At 64.3% G+C, this 13,926-nt stretch overlaps 1 protein-coding gene across 1 annotated transcript; it reads right to left on the minus strand.

The window, feature by feature from the left end:
- Nucleotides 1-1,594: 1,594 nt before the first annotated feature.
- Nucleotides 1,595-11,433, minus strand: IFITM10 (interferon induced transmembrane protein 10). The gene is made up of 4 exons (XM_045183129.3): nucleotides 11,377-11,433; nucleotides 10,871-11,092; nucleotides 9,608-10,060; nucleotides 1,595-2,215 (listed from the first exon to the last, which is right to left on the minus strand). Exons 1-4 carry the CDS (start codon nucleotides 11,431-11,433, stop codon nucleotides 2,066-2,068), a joined length of 882 nt encoding a protein of 293 aa, XP_045039064.2. The 3' UTR covers nucleotides 1,595-2,065.
- Between the last annotated feature and the right edge of the window lie 2,493 nt (nucleotides 11,434-13,926).

The following is a 13,926-nucleotide window of genomic DNA, read 5'->3' on the forward strand; positions in this document are numbered from 1 at the left end:
CCTGGGCCCTGGGGCACTTGTTGCTGTTGGGGGTCCCCAGCAGGTGGCCCCCCACCTAGTGGGGGCCCAGGGGCTGGAAGGACCCCTCTGGTTGGTCCAGGGTGTGGCCCCCACCTCTCTCTTCCCTTCCATGACCGACACCGGCTCCGTGAGCTTTAACACGCTCGCTCACTCGACCAGTTACTTGGTGTCCCCCCTCCTGCCATCCCTGGGGGCAGGTGGGGGACGGAGATGGAGCAAGGACAGCACGTCCCCTCACACACACGGGGGCTACAGAACAGCTGATGTGAGCCGGACCCAGGGCAGAACCAAGTGAAAGCAGGGAGGGGACAGGTGGGCCTGCCGAGGGCCCTGACCCTGGCTCGACGCCCCGTGGGGCGACGGCCCTTCCCCCAGCCCGACGTGGTGGAAGCCGGGCGCTGGGGTCTGGCCACGTGCCCCCGCTGCCAGGAGTGGACAAGGACGGCTGTCAGCTCCGGGGACACTGCCGGCTGCCAGGTGGATGCGCCATCCCTCTGGCAGGGGCCTGGCAGCCTTTGTGGCGGGCACGGCTCCAGGAGCAGCCCGGCCCCTCCTTCTCGCGCATTGCCTCCTGGAGCCTGCCTGGGAGTCAGCCGGCCGCTGGCCTTGAAGGTGCCAGGACAGTGAGCAAACCCTGCCCCCAGCCAGTTTCCCTGCCTCCTCCAGGTGTGATAAAACCCAGGGAGGGCCTGAGTTGCCCTTGTGACCCACAGCCCCGTCCGTGTCCCCTGGTGCCCACGCCCTGCAGCCTGTCCCCATCACTCCCAGCCCTGTCCCCTCCAAGCTGGTCCTGCAGCTCCAGACGGCACCATCCCCAAAGCTGGGAGCACACAGGCCCCGGGCCCCGGCCTACCACCTGGGGCACAAAGTCCTTCCCTCTCTGCACCTGAGCTGCTTGGACTCCCCGGAGCCGCCCGAGGCATGGCCTGCGCCCCCCAGGGCCCTGCATGCACGTGGGCCCTCCCGGGTTAACCCCGACCCCAGTCTGGACCCCCTTGCGTCCTAGGAAGCCCTGTATGTTTCCCATCTCAGTCACCAGACGTGTCCCCACTGGGTGGTGAGCAGAGCTCCTCTCCACGGAGCATTTCGGCCCCCAGTGCCCAGCCCTGGGGCGCTGACCTTGACCCTGGACCAATGACCTTCAACTGGTACCTTGATGCCCTTTGGTTGATCTTCACAGCTGCTTGGAGCCGTGGGAGGTTCTACCCTACTTCTCAGGTGAGGAGCTGGGCGGGAGGGAGCTGCCAGGCCCCGGGCCCCAGCCGCACGGGCTCGGACAGGCGCTATCCCATCTTTGCCCGACTCCCAGCCCGGTTGGCAGCTGAGCTCCTGCTGTGCCCGCCCCTCCCTTCCTCTCCAGGGGGCTGCCTGATGCTTCCGGGGCCCCTGGTCCTGCCCTGCAGAGCGGACAAACCTCCCAGGTCAGGGAGCGGACCTTCCCTGGCAGAGTCACAGGCGTGTGGCCCTGGGGCCCTGGCCCACCAGGCAGCATCAGCATGGTGTCCTCAAGCCTCCAGATCGCCCTCCCACCCCCTCGAGTGCCCAGGCAGGGGACAGGAGGCCGGGCTGGTGAGGCTGGGCAGGAGTTTTATTGAAAATTCACAGGTACAGGAGCTCCGAGCAGGGGCACAGCTTGGTGGGGACCAGGTTGGGGAGGAGAGAGGGAGTCCCCAGATGCCGGCAGCCCCCCATTCTGGGGAGCTCCCACAGAAGCCCTTCTTGCTGGGTGTCAGATTGGAGGGACCCAGGAGCCTGGGTTGGGGCATGGGAGGAGGGGCGCAGCCACTGGCAGCCCGGGGGCAGCAGCCCAGAGAGAAACCAGGACCCAGAAGCAGGCGGAGGACCGAGAGGCCTGGGGGGGCCTGTGTGGGGCTTGCAGCCCCTCGCTGTACGGGGAGCCTCTGAGGGCCTCGTGGCCGGTTCACAGCATCAGGGGGGCCTGGGGCCGGTGCCCGGCTCTGCCCCACCCACGGCTCCTGTGTCTCTTCAGTCACGACAGCAAATCCTTCCCGGCACTGTGTGCGCGGCGCCGGCCCGCGGGAGCTCAGTAGTCGGAGAGCGGGTACCGCAGGAAGATGAAGACCAGGATGATGCAGGAGGCGGCCAGCGCAGAGCTGGTGATGTTGAACAGCCGGGCTGTCTTGGCGTCTTCCACCGCTCCATTCAGGTCATTGAGAAGCTTCTTGTCCCGGACCTGCAGCCGCAGAGGAGAGGTGAGCTGAGGAGCGGACCCGGGCCACTGGGCGGGGGCTCGGTCAAGGGCTGCGGGGCACCCATGGCAGCTCCCCAGGACGGGGTCCTTGCCGTGGGCAGCACCCTGAACTGTCCGAGGCAAGGGCACCGCGTCCCCAGCTTACCCTCAAACGGACTATAAACTCAATAATATGCCTTCAGAGAGGGGGAGAAGGCAAGGTGAACGCAGTAAAACGTTAACATTGGGCGTCATGTCATGGTCAGGGTCAGGGTGAAAAGGCATAGAGGAAGTCTTTGTATCTTTTCAGCCTGAAATTATTTAAAATAAAGCACCTGGTTAACAATACTGCTACATACTTGAAAGTCGCCAGAAGAGTAGATTTCAAGTGTTCTCATAATTATGTGATGCGGAGGTGGTATTAACTAAGCCCATTATGGAAACCATTTTGCAACATTGTGCACCTTAAACTTATACAATGTTACGCGCCAATTAGATCTCAGTACCGCGGGAAAATAAGTAAATAAAGGGGAAGGGGGTCTCAGCGGGAGGCACGCGATCGGACGGTGGGGCAACGCACGTGTACCCTGTTATCGATCAGTCCCAGCTAATGCGAGATGAACTGGGGTTCCCCGAGAACGGACACTACGCGTAGACCAGGTGAGTGGCAGTCCCCCAGGGCTCCGGGAAGGGATACGGAGGGCAGGGCGTGGGGTGCTGGAGTGCGGGGAGGCAGTGGCCAGAGGACGCCCCCCACCCCCGCCCCAGACTCTCTCCTTGCGTGGGTCTGAGCCGCAAGCAGAAGGCAGAGCCGCAGAGGAGCGAGGGGAGGAGTCGGACAGACTTGCAGCGGCGGGAAGAGAACGCGTGTGCGCCAGCAGATTGGTGGACGGGCCAGAGGCGGGGGCAGGGTTGGAGGGAGGTGGGTGGGTGGGTAGATGGTGGACTCACAGACGTCTGGGCGGGTCAGGCAGACAGAGGAAGGGTGGGTGGACGAAGACTAGATGGGGCTCTAGTGCGGTGGGCACTGCGGGCGGCCGGTGGGGGGGTTTCCGCGGGTGCAGGGGTGGTGGAGGAGTCGGGGAAAGGGAGGTAGGGAGGAGGCCTGGGCTCCTGGGGGGGTTATTCCAGTGATTTTGGGGAGAACTGCCCCCTTTACTGGGCTCTATCTTCCCTTCTAAAAACATGCGAAAGACCCACTTATTTAGGCCCTATTTTGTTAAAATAAAGTTTCATAGTTAAAATAAAGTTTCATAATGTTCTCCAGAAAGAGCTGTTACCTCTCTTGTTGGATTTTGTCTTTCTTCGTTTTGGTCGTTGCTACGCTGTCTTTACATCTGAAATTACATTTCTCACTTATTTTTGCTAGGGCACAAAAATGCAACTGACTTTCGTAGATTGATTTTGTATCCAGCTAAATGACCGTATTAATTAATTGTGGTCATTAACCAAGTTTCCTATGTGATAAATCATCTTCACCATAAATAAGTTCCATTTCTTCCTTCAAGTCCTCCTGGCTGGCCCCCCAGCCTGGCTCTGCCTGGGGCTTTTACACCCGCCCCCTGGCCCCCGAACCCACCTCCCAGGTGCTCTGTGGGGGCCACGCAAGCCCACCCCGGCAGTGAAAATTCGAGAAGAGAGAGTGAATATATTGTCCTCGGTCTGTGGACTGACGGACTGATAAGGAGCTAAAGTGAGGGAGGGGGGAGGGGAGGGGAGAGAACAGAAGGGGGGAGATGGTGAGAGAATCGGGGAGCCAGGAAAAGGGCAGGCGTTTGAGTGAGGTTGACGGCACGTGTATTGACGAATGAATGACGAACTGGGTAAGAACCACCCATGGGGCAGGTGCGTGGGCAGAGGAGATGGAGTAAGAATGGGGAGAATGGCCCTGACTGGGGTGGCTTCGTCTGTTGGGCATCGTCCCAGGAGACGAAAGGTCACCAATTCAATTCCTGGTCAGGCACATGCCTGGGTAGCAGGCCAGGTCCCAGGTTGGGGGCGTGTGAGAGGCAACCGCACACTGATGTCTCTCTCCCTGTCTCTCTCCTCCCCTTCCCCTCGTTCTAAAAATAAATAAGAAAGTAGGCGCAGATGGCGTGGCCACTAACTTAAGGCCCCGGGACTCAAACCCGTGCTGCAGACTGGAGCCTCCATGAACTCGTGGGTGTGCGGCCGTGCGCTGTGTTCAGGAAGTGGCAGCGGCGGGTAGAAGGAGGGAGGAGAGACGGAGGAGTGGGTGGAGAGGGAGTCGGCGGGTAGCTGGATGAATGAATCACTGGGGCACAAATAACCGGAAGGAGCGGGAAATGGGAAGAAGGGAGAGAGGTGTGAAAAGACCAGTGGACACCAGGCGACAGGACCAAGACACGGGGCCACAGCGGCTCTCCCCAACACACAGAAGCAAACACAGGGGGGCTGCCAAAACGAGGGGGCAAAGGAACGCGGACCGAAGGGAAGGACAGACCGAAGCTCCAGAAAAAGAGCTGAACGAAACAGAGATAAGCACTCGATCAGAGGCAGAGTTCAAAACACTGGTAACAAGGATGCTCAGGGAAGTCAGGGAGGAGCTCGGCAGCACGAGAAAGGCCCAGTCAGAAGTGAAGGACACACTAATTGAGACAGAGAACAATTTACGGAGAATCACAGTAGAGTGGACGAAGCCGAGAATCAAATCAGTGACTTTGAACATAAGGAAGCAAAACACACCATCGGAGCAGCAGGAAGAAAAAAGGATCCAAATAACGAGGGTCGCGTAGCAGCCTCTGGGACGACAGCAAGCCAAGCGGCATTCGCATCATAGGGGCGCCGGAAGGAGAAGAGAAAGAGCAAGAAATTGGAACTCTATCTGAAAAAATAGCGAAAGAAAACTTCCCTAATTTGGTGAAGGAAATAGACATGCAAGCCCGGGAAGCACAGAGAGTCCCGAACAAGATGAACCCAAACAGGCCCCCTCCTAGAAACATCGTAATTAAAATGCCAAAGGTGGAAGATGAAGAGGTGGGGGTGGGAGAGTGGGTGAGAGGTGAGGGGATTAAGAGCTCTGAAAGGGCAGTTACAGAACAGCCGTGGGGATGCAAAGTACAGCATCGGAAATGGAGGAGCCCAAGAACCCACACACGACCCGTGGATATGAACAAGGGTGGGAGGAGTGCCTGAGGGAGTAGGGGGTGCTGGGCAGAGGGGAGCAAAGGGGGAAAAGTCAGGATGACTACGATAGCATGATCAATAAGATATAATTTAAAAGGTGTGGGAAGATGAACGGGTAAGTGGACGACGTGTTGGACATGGACGAGGGACCTATGGTGCTGCTGGACGGTGTTCTGGGGTGAACTGAGTAAGCAAAGGGGGTCAGGAAGGGGGGGAAGGCAAGTGGATGGATGGATGGAAAGGGAGGTGAAAATTATGAAGCTTTATGATGCAAGACAGGTAAGTATTTGGGCAGGTAGGTGGATGGACAAATGAAATTGATGGAGACAGTGAGCAGAGATGACGGACGGACGGATGGACGAGTAGGTAAGGTGGAGCACTTGGCATGTGGAGCGGAAGGGGAGACGCACAAGAGAAAGGAAGAGACTGTGGAAACGCAGATGAACGGGTGCATGAGCAGTGGGGCACACGGACGGGTGGGACGGGAGGGAGAATGGGAGCCGTGATGGTGTGCACGTCACAGGGCGGACGGACAGTATGAGCCGAGGGTCAGTAGGTGGCTCCATGAAGGGAGATGCATGGGAAGGGGAAGGTGACGAGTGGACAAAGGGGGGCTGGCTGGGAGAGAAGTGGAGAGAAGTGGAGAGAACGTGTCACGCTGGCTTGGAGGACGGATGGGCAACGACAGGGAGAGTGGGTCGGAGAAGTGGGGTGAGCACCTGAGAGTGAGGGCGGAGGGACAGGCGAGTACACTGGTGTGTGAGATAGGTGAGGGGGGGTGGGGGAGCTTAACGGACATGTACAAACGTGGATGGGTGGCGGGCAGATGAATGGACAGATGGACGGACGGGTGGATGGGTGGATGGATGGACAGATGGATGGGTGGACGGGAGCGTGGATGGACAGGTGGACGGATGGGTGGACAGGAGAGCGGAGGGGCCAGTGGGTGGACGGATGGGAGGATAGTGGCGATGGGTTGTGGGTGCTGGCTGCTGGACGGCTGGCTGGGGCTGACAGTCTGAAAGGAGGGCACGTACACGCACAGGAACTGACCTGACGCTGTGCCCTCCCTCCTGATGCGTCCCGTCCGGCTGCCGTCCGGTCCCCGGGAGCCTCGCAGCCTCCTGGGCCCACACTGACAGCTGCCGTGTCCTCAATTCCCTCTGCCCCTCCTCTCCTGTCACCGTCCCTGCACGAGGTCCGGCCCCTCGCTCTTGTGCCCAGACACCTGCCTTGGCCCTCCCCCCTCCCTCTGCACTGGCTGCAGATTTCACAGCTCTGAGGGACTCCCCGCCCCCCAGCCCCCCAGCCCGCCCCTCGTCTCCAGGGGATGAAGGGGTCCCCGACCCTCCCCGCCTGGCTCCAGTCTGCCTCTCCAGGGCGGCCCTCCTCGCCCTGCACAGAGCACGGGGCCATGCCGCCCTCCCCACGTTGCCTCGCCCTCGGGCCTGTTTCTGCTTCCTCCACCAGGGACGCCTGTGCCCTCGGCTGCCCTCTGAGCCTGGTGCACGTGCTGCCTTGTCCCGGGAGTGTTGGCGCCGGACCCCGGCCTCACCCTCAGGTGTTTGTTTTCTGAAACCCTGGGCTGCTCGTTCCATTTTGCCGCCTGTGCTCTGCCCATGCACCCATCACTCTGACCCAGCTGTTCCTGCCTGGGTGCGGAGCCGGAGGAGAAGGTCAGGGACTGGCGGGTGGGCAGCCCTGGCTGGGGCGGGGCTGTCTCTGCTGGGGAGGGGGCTCAGCCAGAGGGAGAGAGTGGAGCGTTTGCAGAAGAGACCCAGGTCATCTCTTGGGCTGGGGGGCAGCAAGGGGTACCCCAAGGTGCAGTCAGGGAGTGGCTGGGGTCAGGGGCGCCGGGGAGGCCAAGGCAGGGTTGAAATGGATCTTGGTGGGTGTGGGGGGAGCTGAATGCCCAGATAAGGAGCCCGGTCTTCCCCCAGTGAGAGCTCGGGTGGGGTTACTACAAGGGCTCGTGCAGCCCGCATGGAGGGCTGGTTCTGTCTCTGCTGCCCTGGACACCAGGCTAAGCAAAACCAGGCTGCCATCTGTGCGTGGTGGCCCCAGCCTGCAGTGAACTCAGCTGGCCGGCGTGGGCGCATGGGCCGGACGCCTGGCGTGAAGGGTGGATAAGCAGATGGGGGCAGGCTGGGATGCAACGCTTATGGCTTCATACCCGGTGCTGCCGGGCACCAGCCTCTGCCCGGCTCATGGGTGCCTCCATGCTGTTTGGTTTCGATCTGATGTGTGAATGAGGAAGAGACGGGCTCAGTGAAGCCAAGTGGTGTCTCGAGAACTCCCTGCTCTTACGGGACCCCGCTGGGAGCATGGCCAAGGCCTCCTGCCCCCGCGTAGGTCAGGTGGCCTTGCATGCGCCTCTGGCTGGCTGCAGACATGGCGGGAGCAGCAGGCCCGGAGGCGAGCGGCTGGACAGACAGGTAGATGGAATCACGGGCATGAGAGCTGAGGCCAGCCCGGCCCGCCCTCCCCTCTGCCTGCCTTGCAGCCTCCCTCGCAGGCGAGCCCCAGGCCCCCCTGCCCTTGCTGCCCCCAGGGAAGAGCACTGGGGAGTGGCCTGGGTGCAGGCACCTGAGCGCCCTCTGCCCCTGAAAAGTGCCCACTCTACCCCCGCCCCGCCAGCATGAAGCCTGCTCAGAAGCCCATGACCTACCTACCTACAGCCCACAGCAGACGGACCTGCCCTGTGCCAGCTGGCTGCCCACAGCCGGCCACAGGGAGGAAGGGATGCTTCTGGACGGGAGCCCGAGCCGCCCGACCCTCGGCCACAGGCTGCAGGCAGGGCACGGCCAGAGGGCACCCACGGGGGCTAAGCTGAGGGTAGCCTGGGAGTCTCCACACCCCAGCTGGCAGGGACCCCCCTTTGGCTGCCTCTGCAGCACACGCACCCCCCCCCTCACGCATACACCACACACACAACCACACATGTGTGCATGCACACACTCCCAAATAGGTGCATCCACACAGCTGTGTGTGCCGTTGTACACACGTGTGCTCACACCAACACCACTGTGCACAAGCTATGTGCACATGCAGTTACACACACACACGGTCACACTCACGTGCACATGCCCTCTCGTGCTCACACACCCTCACGCTGTGCACACTCGCGTGCTCACCCACAAGGCGCTCACACACCTCCATGCACGCACACGCAGTCACACGGCACCGGCCGCAGGCGGTGACGTTCAGCGCCAGGACCCTGGGCCTGAACACAGGGGTGGACGGCAGGTGGTGACGCTGAAGGTGGGTCAGGAGGACAGGAGAGCTGGGTGGTGAGGGTGGGGGGTGCAAGGGTAGGTGGGGCCCAAAGACACACCAGGGCAGAGCTGCCTGAGTGTCCCTCCCTACCGAGCCCCTCTGGGCCTGCCCCCCGCCCTGCAGCCCGCTGCTCCCCACGCCGCTGTCCCTGCCTCGCTGGGCCGCTGCAATCAATGAGATGCTCCTGACCTTGGCCACTCAACTCGGGGGAGACGGATGATCTCACCAGACGTGCGCCAAGCCCTTCTGGAGGGACAGGGAGGTGGGGGGGCTCCGGCAGCCCGGTCTCCGTCCTTGCAGCCCCCACCCTCGGGAGGGACTGCTGCCCTGTCTCTGTGCTGTCCTGCCTGCCCCCGGCCCGCTCCTCTCACGGCAGTGAGGGGCCTCCGGAAGCCTTCCCCACCTGGGCAGGACGTGGGGTCAGAGGTCTAGGGATGTGCGGCTCTTCCCCTGGGTCCAGGCCACCCAGAAAGACTGTCCTGAAACCATGTGCGGGGGGGGGGGGGGGTGCGGGGAGGCAGAGAGCCGAGACTGGTGACCGGTCCGGCGGGCCCCCAGTGTCTGCCTGGCATCAGATTTCCCATTGAGGGGCTGGGACCGGGCCACCAGCGTCCCTGACTTCACCCTCCTCCTGCCCTCAGGGAAGGACCCAAGGCCTCTCTGTCACCATGCAGCGTGACCCCCACATGCTGTGCCCAGGTCTGATCCCCACATGCCCCTCCCAGAGGGCAGCGCCCTGACTAAGCTGGCGATGCCGAGAGCCTGGCCCTGAGGACGCTGGGCCTCTCAACACATCCCAAGTCTGCCCAGCTCCGCACGGCGGGGCAGCCCAGAGCTGGCCACGTCCTTCTCTGTGGTCCCCCGTCCTTCTATTCGTCGGCCCCCTGGCTGCACCATGGCCCCTCTGAGAGGGCGGGGTCGAGAGGCGTGCGTTTGCCCCCCCCCCGACACCGCCCCCCCCAGGCCACTCACCTTGAGGGAGTAGGCCAAAGCGATGAAGCCCAGGCAGCAGAAGTTGAGGTAGACGAAGTTGAAGATGGACCACAGGTAGTAGTCATTCACCTCGCTGGTGTCGGGGTACACCTCGACGACCGTCGTGGGGTTGGTCATCGTCTTCTTCTCGGCGAGGTGCTTGCAGACCGGGGGGGCTCCGCCCACCCGCACGCCGTCTGTCTTGCCGCTGGTGGGCGCCATGGGGAACAGCGTGGGCGCCATGGGGGGCGAGGCCGAGGGCTCGGGGGCGGGGGCCGCTGGCGCCTGCAGGGCGGGCGGCTTGGACACGCAGGCGAAGCAGCCCTTGGGCGAACCTGCCGGGGGCCTGGGGATCCAGAAGGCCCCGTCCAGGGGCACTCGGGCTTCCGGGGTGCCGTCCGTGGTGCTGGCCGGGGCTCCCAGCAGGGCTGGGCACTGGCCGGGGCCCTGGGCCTGCGGGGAGGGAAGAGGAAGGATGAGCTGGGTCCACCCTGGCTCCCCACGGCGTCACCCCTGCAGTCCAGTGGCAGCCCCAAAGGAGACGGAAATCCCTGCCAAGGCGGCCGGCTGCCAGCCTGCCACCTGCCTCCCCTGCTGCCCTGGCCGCTGGCCTGCCAAAGCCCTTCACAGCAGCCTTGGCACAAACATTGGGGGCTTTTCATTGCGTTGCCATCTGCGCACAAACATTCACCCGCAGACACACAACATCAACACCCCCCCTCCCACCCAACAAGGCCCCACTGATGGGCCGTGGCAATGCACAGACACCTCGGGCACACGCGGGGCAGAAACCCGGCGAGGACACGGCCTCTGCCGGCCTGGCAGAGCCAGCGAGGCTGCCCGGACACCTGCAGCCCCGCGCCGCTGACACATCGGACACACACGCCACCACACCACACGGGGCTGGGCTGGCACACCCTGTGCGCTCCCAGGCGCCGCCAGGTAAACAGCGCAGCACTGTGACGCGCAGAGCGGACACACACAACGACGCAGAACACCGAGGCTGAGGGGGCTCCAAACTCGGGTGCGACCACGTCCTGGCCGCCCACCCCGGCCGAAGCGCGCCGGGACACCAAGCGCGCGCACTCGCGGGGAGCTACCCAGCCTGTGCTGCGAACAGACGCACAATGACTCTGAGAAACCAACACTTCTCCAACGAGGCACCGAGGCTCCCGCGCCCCGCGCCCTGCTGGGGGGGTCTGCGGTCGAAGCCCCGAGGCCCCCAGCCGGGCCCTAGCCTCCGCAGGTCCCGGACTCACTTACAGGCGACTCCTGGGCCGGCGGGTCCGACCCCGGCGCTCCGTCCGCGCGTCCTTCCGCCGTCCCGCGGGCCGCTGTGTGTCTGGGAGCTCCGCGTCCCAGCGTCCCAGCGTCCCAGCCTCGGTGCGGGGAGAGCGTGGAGAGGGGGGCGGGGAGGGCGCGGGGCTGGCGGCGCTGCTTCCCCGCTGTCTGCGCTCGCACCGCAGCACCAGCCGGGCTGCGCGGCTGCAGCCAGAGCCTGACTCACAGCGGCGGCCGAGGCCAGCGCAGCCACCTCCCCGCCTCCTCCCGCAGTCGGGGTGGGGGCCGTGGCGTGGGCAGGAAGCCCGACCCTCAGGGGTTTCAGGGCTGGCCAGGGATGGCGCCCCCACAGAGCCGGACCCGGTGCCCGTACCGCCCGGGCTCCCAGGAGCCCCGCTGCCCACTGCCCCCCACCCCTCCCTCTTGCTGAGCAACCGACCTCTGATGCAGCCCATCCCCTGCCTAGGTCCCCCCAAAGAGCCCCCTACCTCCTGTCCCTGCACACCCCTGTCCCCAGTGGAGCCCCCTTGCAGGCCCATGAACATGACCCCTCGCCGTCCCGAACCCCCCAGTTGCAGCCCCTCTCCAGGCACGATGGGTCCCACCACGCCCTCACTGGGCTGCCCACCCTGCACAATCCGGTCCCCAGCCAGAGGCCCCTCCCAGCGCCAGCCTCCTGAGCCCTGAGTCCAGGCCCCCAGGAGCCTCCATGGCCCCCACACGGCTGGCTTCTCTGAGCCCAGTCCTGTCACAGCACCTGCCTCTGGTTCCCCCAGTTGGACCCCCGCACCGGCCCCTGCGAATCCAGCTCCCTCACAAAGCCCCCTCTTGGAGCCCCTGACCTCTCTCGCAGCTTGGCCCCTCCGCCTGTGGGGCCGGCTGTCCTCCTCCAAGCGAGTGACCCGTCTCCTTGGAGCTCCATCCGCTCTCCGGCCCATGCGTTTGGGAGCCCCGGCCTGTTTCACCCGGTCCCCACCCCACTGGGGCTCGGTCCCCACAAGTCACTTGCTCTGCCACAGCCTCAGGGTCTGCATCCACCCCAGCACGCTGACCCAGGCTGACCTCCTGTGCCTGCAAAAGTCCCAGTGACCCCGTCACGGGGAACTCCTGGCACCTAGCCGTGGGGCGCCTCCCTGGGCCGGGTCCCCCTCCCCATCTCTGGGCCACCGTGGGAGCCGGGCCCTCCACAGCCTCGTGCATGCTGCCCCGAAGCATGGCAGCCGTTCTCCTGACGTGTCCCTCCAAGGCCTTGTCCTGGGGGCCCCGGCCGGGCTCGGTCCCCCTCTGCCCACAACCCTCTCTGCTCTGTCCTCAGAGTCCCGCCTGTCTCTACCCGGTCCTCTCCAGGCCCCCTTCTCTTCCGGAAACTGCGTGTCCCCTCTCCTGGGACGGGCCCCACCCCCTCACAGGCCCCTCCTGCGCCCAGTCCTGCCTCCCCTCCTACCCCCAGCACAGCCTCTCCCGTGCTGGTCAGGAGCCCACAGCACAAAGCCAGTCGTTACCTTGTTGATGAAACCTTCTGTGAGTGGGCAGGCTTCACAAGCACCAGCCCCACCCCTGCTGGCCATGCCCTCTAGGAGCCCGGGCCCCGGGCCAGGGCCTAGGGCACAGGTAGGTGGGGTCTGCTGGGAGGCCAGGGGTCAGTCCTCCTTCACCTGGCTTGGGAGCACCCAACCCCCCCTCCTTAGGTCAGGGCTGAGCCTGAGCCAAGGTGCCCTCCCACGCCACTGGGCCCTGGCCCCCGAGCTGGGCTTCGCCAGAAAGGCACTACCCCACCACACAGGCGGTTCCCTGGGCTGCCTCAGCCGGGGCTGCAGGTGAGACTGTGGGGCCTGGTCTGCACCCGGTCTGCCTGGCTCACAGGTGCCTGCTGCAGGCTATGGTAGGGTCACCCCTCTCCCGGCTGCCACCCTGAGTGGCTGAGGAAAGGGGCTGGATCTGGTCTGGCTCCTGAGTGCTCAGCCTCATCCGGGCAGGGGCAGGGGGTGCGAAAAGCCACCCCCACATTTGCCCTCAGGCCTGTTGGGCTCCTCCAGGTGGCGGGAAGGTCCCCCGTGAGGAGCGCCCCATTATCAAACACGTTCGAGGGATACTCGAAGCTGAGGGTGGGGTCAGGGTGGCTGCCAGGCCCTGGGCTCTGTATGGATGGTGTGTGGCCTGGACTGGGGTTGGGGGCTCAGCCATGCTGACTCACAGCGACAGGGGTCTGGCTGGGCTGGTTGCCAGGCCCCGAGGGGGGACAGGGTGCCCTCCAGAGACCTGACAGAGAATCCAGCCCAGAGGGCACCCCCCCCGGGGGGCTGACTGCTGTGGATCTCCGGGGCAGGGGCACGGGGCTGCGCCAGCTGGGTGGCGGACAGCGGGAGGGCGCCCTCAGCAGTCCTGGCCAGGGAGGGGAGGGGCTCTGTCCCTGGGCCTCTCAGGGCACAGCACCCGGCTGTGATGACACCGTCACCCAAGATACCCTGCCAGGCCCTGCAGTCTGCCTGCTCCCGGCTCAGGTTTCAGGCGCAGAGAACTCTGGATGCGCTCACGGGCATCAGCGCCTCTCTGGTTATTCTTCAGCAAAGGCGGCCACACAGGCTCAGCTCTGGGCGCTGTGCCCCGCAGGCCTCTTGGGGCCAGGCCAGTGCCACAAAGCCCCTCGGCCTGCCCAGCAGGAGCCCCATAAAGGGCCCTGCCCCCCCAGCAGGTACGCAGGCACCCCTCCGCCCGCACAGCTGCACTGAGGCACGTGCCTCCGGCCCCACCCCTTGCCGGGGCCCTGAGTCAGGTGGGGGGGTCGCTGTGGCCTGAAAGGACTCCTAACCTGGACCCCTGAATCCTGTGGACCCCGGGGGACTGCCTCAGCCCTTACCTCACATGGAGGCCCCTTCTGAGCTGGCAGCAGGGATGCCGGGCAGGAGGCAGGCTGCCCACTTGCCACTGGCCCTGCAGAGGCGCCCTTCCCAGGCCCAGGCCGGGTGTGCGGAGGGCCTGCAGGGCACCGGGGTCCCTGCTGCTGAGGTCTTCTCTGAGCAGCAGCGTTCTCCAGGACA

Source organism: Desmodus rotundus, chromosome 5 (genome assembly GCF_022682495.2).
Source record: "Desmodus rotundus isolate HL8 chromosome 5, HLdesRot8A.1, whole genome shotgun sequence".
NCBI lineage: Eukaryota > Metazoa > Chordata > Mammalia > Chiroptera > Phyllostomidae > Desmodus > Desmodus rotundus.